The 1,030-nt window shown below is 28.4% G+C and overlaps 1 protein-coding gene across 5 annotated transcripts in view; it reads right to left on the reverse strand.

Moving 5' to 3' along the window:
• The window catches only part of SOX6 (SRY (sex determining region Y)-box 6), a 535,498-nt gene that overhangs the window by 277,197 nt on the left and 257,271 nt on the right, over nucleotides 1–1,030 (reverse strand). For all 5 annotated transcript variants that reach the window (XM_011956274.1, XM_011956276.1, XM_011956271.1 and 2 more), the window contains exon 4: nucleotides 556–645. In XM_011956274.1, the coding sequence (XP_011811664.1) occupies nucleotides 556–645 (90 nt within the window). The remainder of the gene's footprint in view (nucleotides 1–555; nucleotides 646–1,030) is intronic.

The following is a 1,030-nucleotide window of genomic DNA, read 5'->3' on the forward strand; positions in this document are numbered from 1 at the left end:
AAAAGAAAGAAAAGAAAAGAAAAGAAAAAAAGGTTCAGTGGCTTGTCCAAAGTACTCATCCAGTGACAGAGCCAGGATTTGAACCAAGGTAAACAGGCTTCAGAATCCCCCAATAAACCATTATGTACAGCACATTCTAGAAACATTTTTAAAGGTGCTACAGGCAACCCATTTTGATTAGAAGAAATTCAAAATAATTTGGATTCATAAATTAAGCTATTATTATAATTTTAAGAGGAAAAACTAAGACTATCTTTAGCTTAATTTGCTCATCTTTTGACATAAGGTTTTTATACTTTTTTTGTGAAGTAAATTAATGAGGCAGCATATCCCATAAGTTATATGTTTGTAGACTAATACAAAAAGGGGAGAAATTTTTCAGTTTGTAAACATTGCAAGGAATAAAAGCTCAGAAATGTATAATACACTTACCCTCTTATGAACAATCAAATGTTAGATGTAAGATTTAGTGTTACGGTACAGAAGATCAGCAAATGCATTGTTACACAAAATAACATCACTGCATTGACATGTTCAATATATTTTATGTTGTACCTTTAATTTCTCCAAGAAGTTCACTGGTATTTAGTCTTTCCATTTTTTCCTTCCAATCTTTTGAAAGTAGTTTTTCCATGCAGGAGGAATCTATTAAAATACAAAAGGATTAAAAATATATATTTATTACAAATTCAGAAAGTCAGTTTATGGGGAAATTTTCATTTAAGAATGCACAAAGCTGTTTTTGTTGCTGTAGCTTGAACCCCAGGATATAGAAAATTACATTATTCTATAATATGTATTATAAAATACCACCATAAAGTTTATTTTCACCAGATAATTATTTAAACTATCATGTAGGAGAAAAAAGATAATGCTCAATAATCCATTTTAGTATTATAATTCTATTAATATTCAATTCACATTTGTCATTTCTTAGATTGATAGTACAGAAAAGAGGGCTCTTTCCTATGAGTTTAACATTAGATACTCCTTTTAATCCAGGCAATTTTTTTTTTTTTTTTTTTTTTTT

The sequence above is a fragment of the Colobus angolensis genome, unplaced genomic scaffold (assembly GCF_000951035.1).
Source record: "Colobus angolensis palliatus isolate OR3802 unplaced genomic scaffold, Cang.pa_1.0 Scaffold412, whole genome shotgun sequence".
Classification (NCBI taxonomy): domain Eukaryota; kingdom Metazoa; phylum Chordata; class Mammalia; order Primates; family Cercopithecidae; genus Colobus; species Colobus angolensis.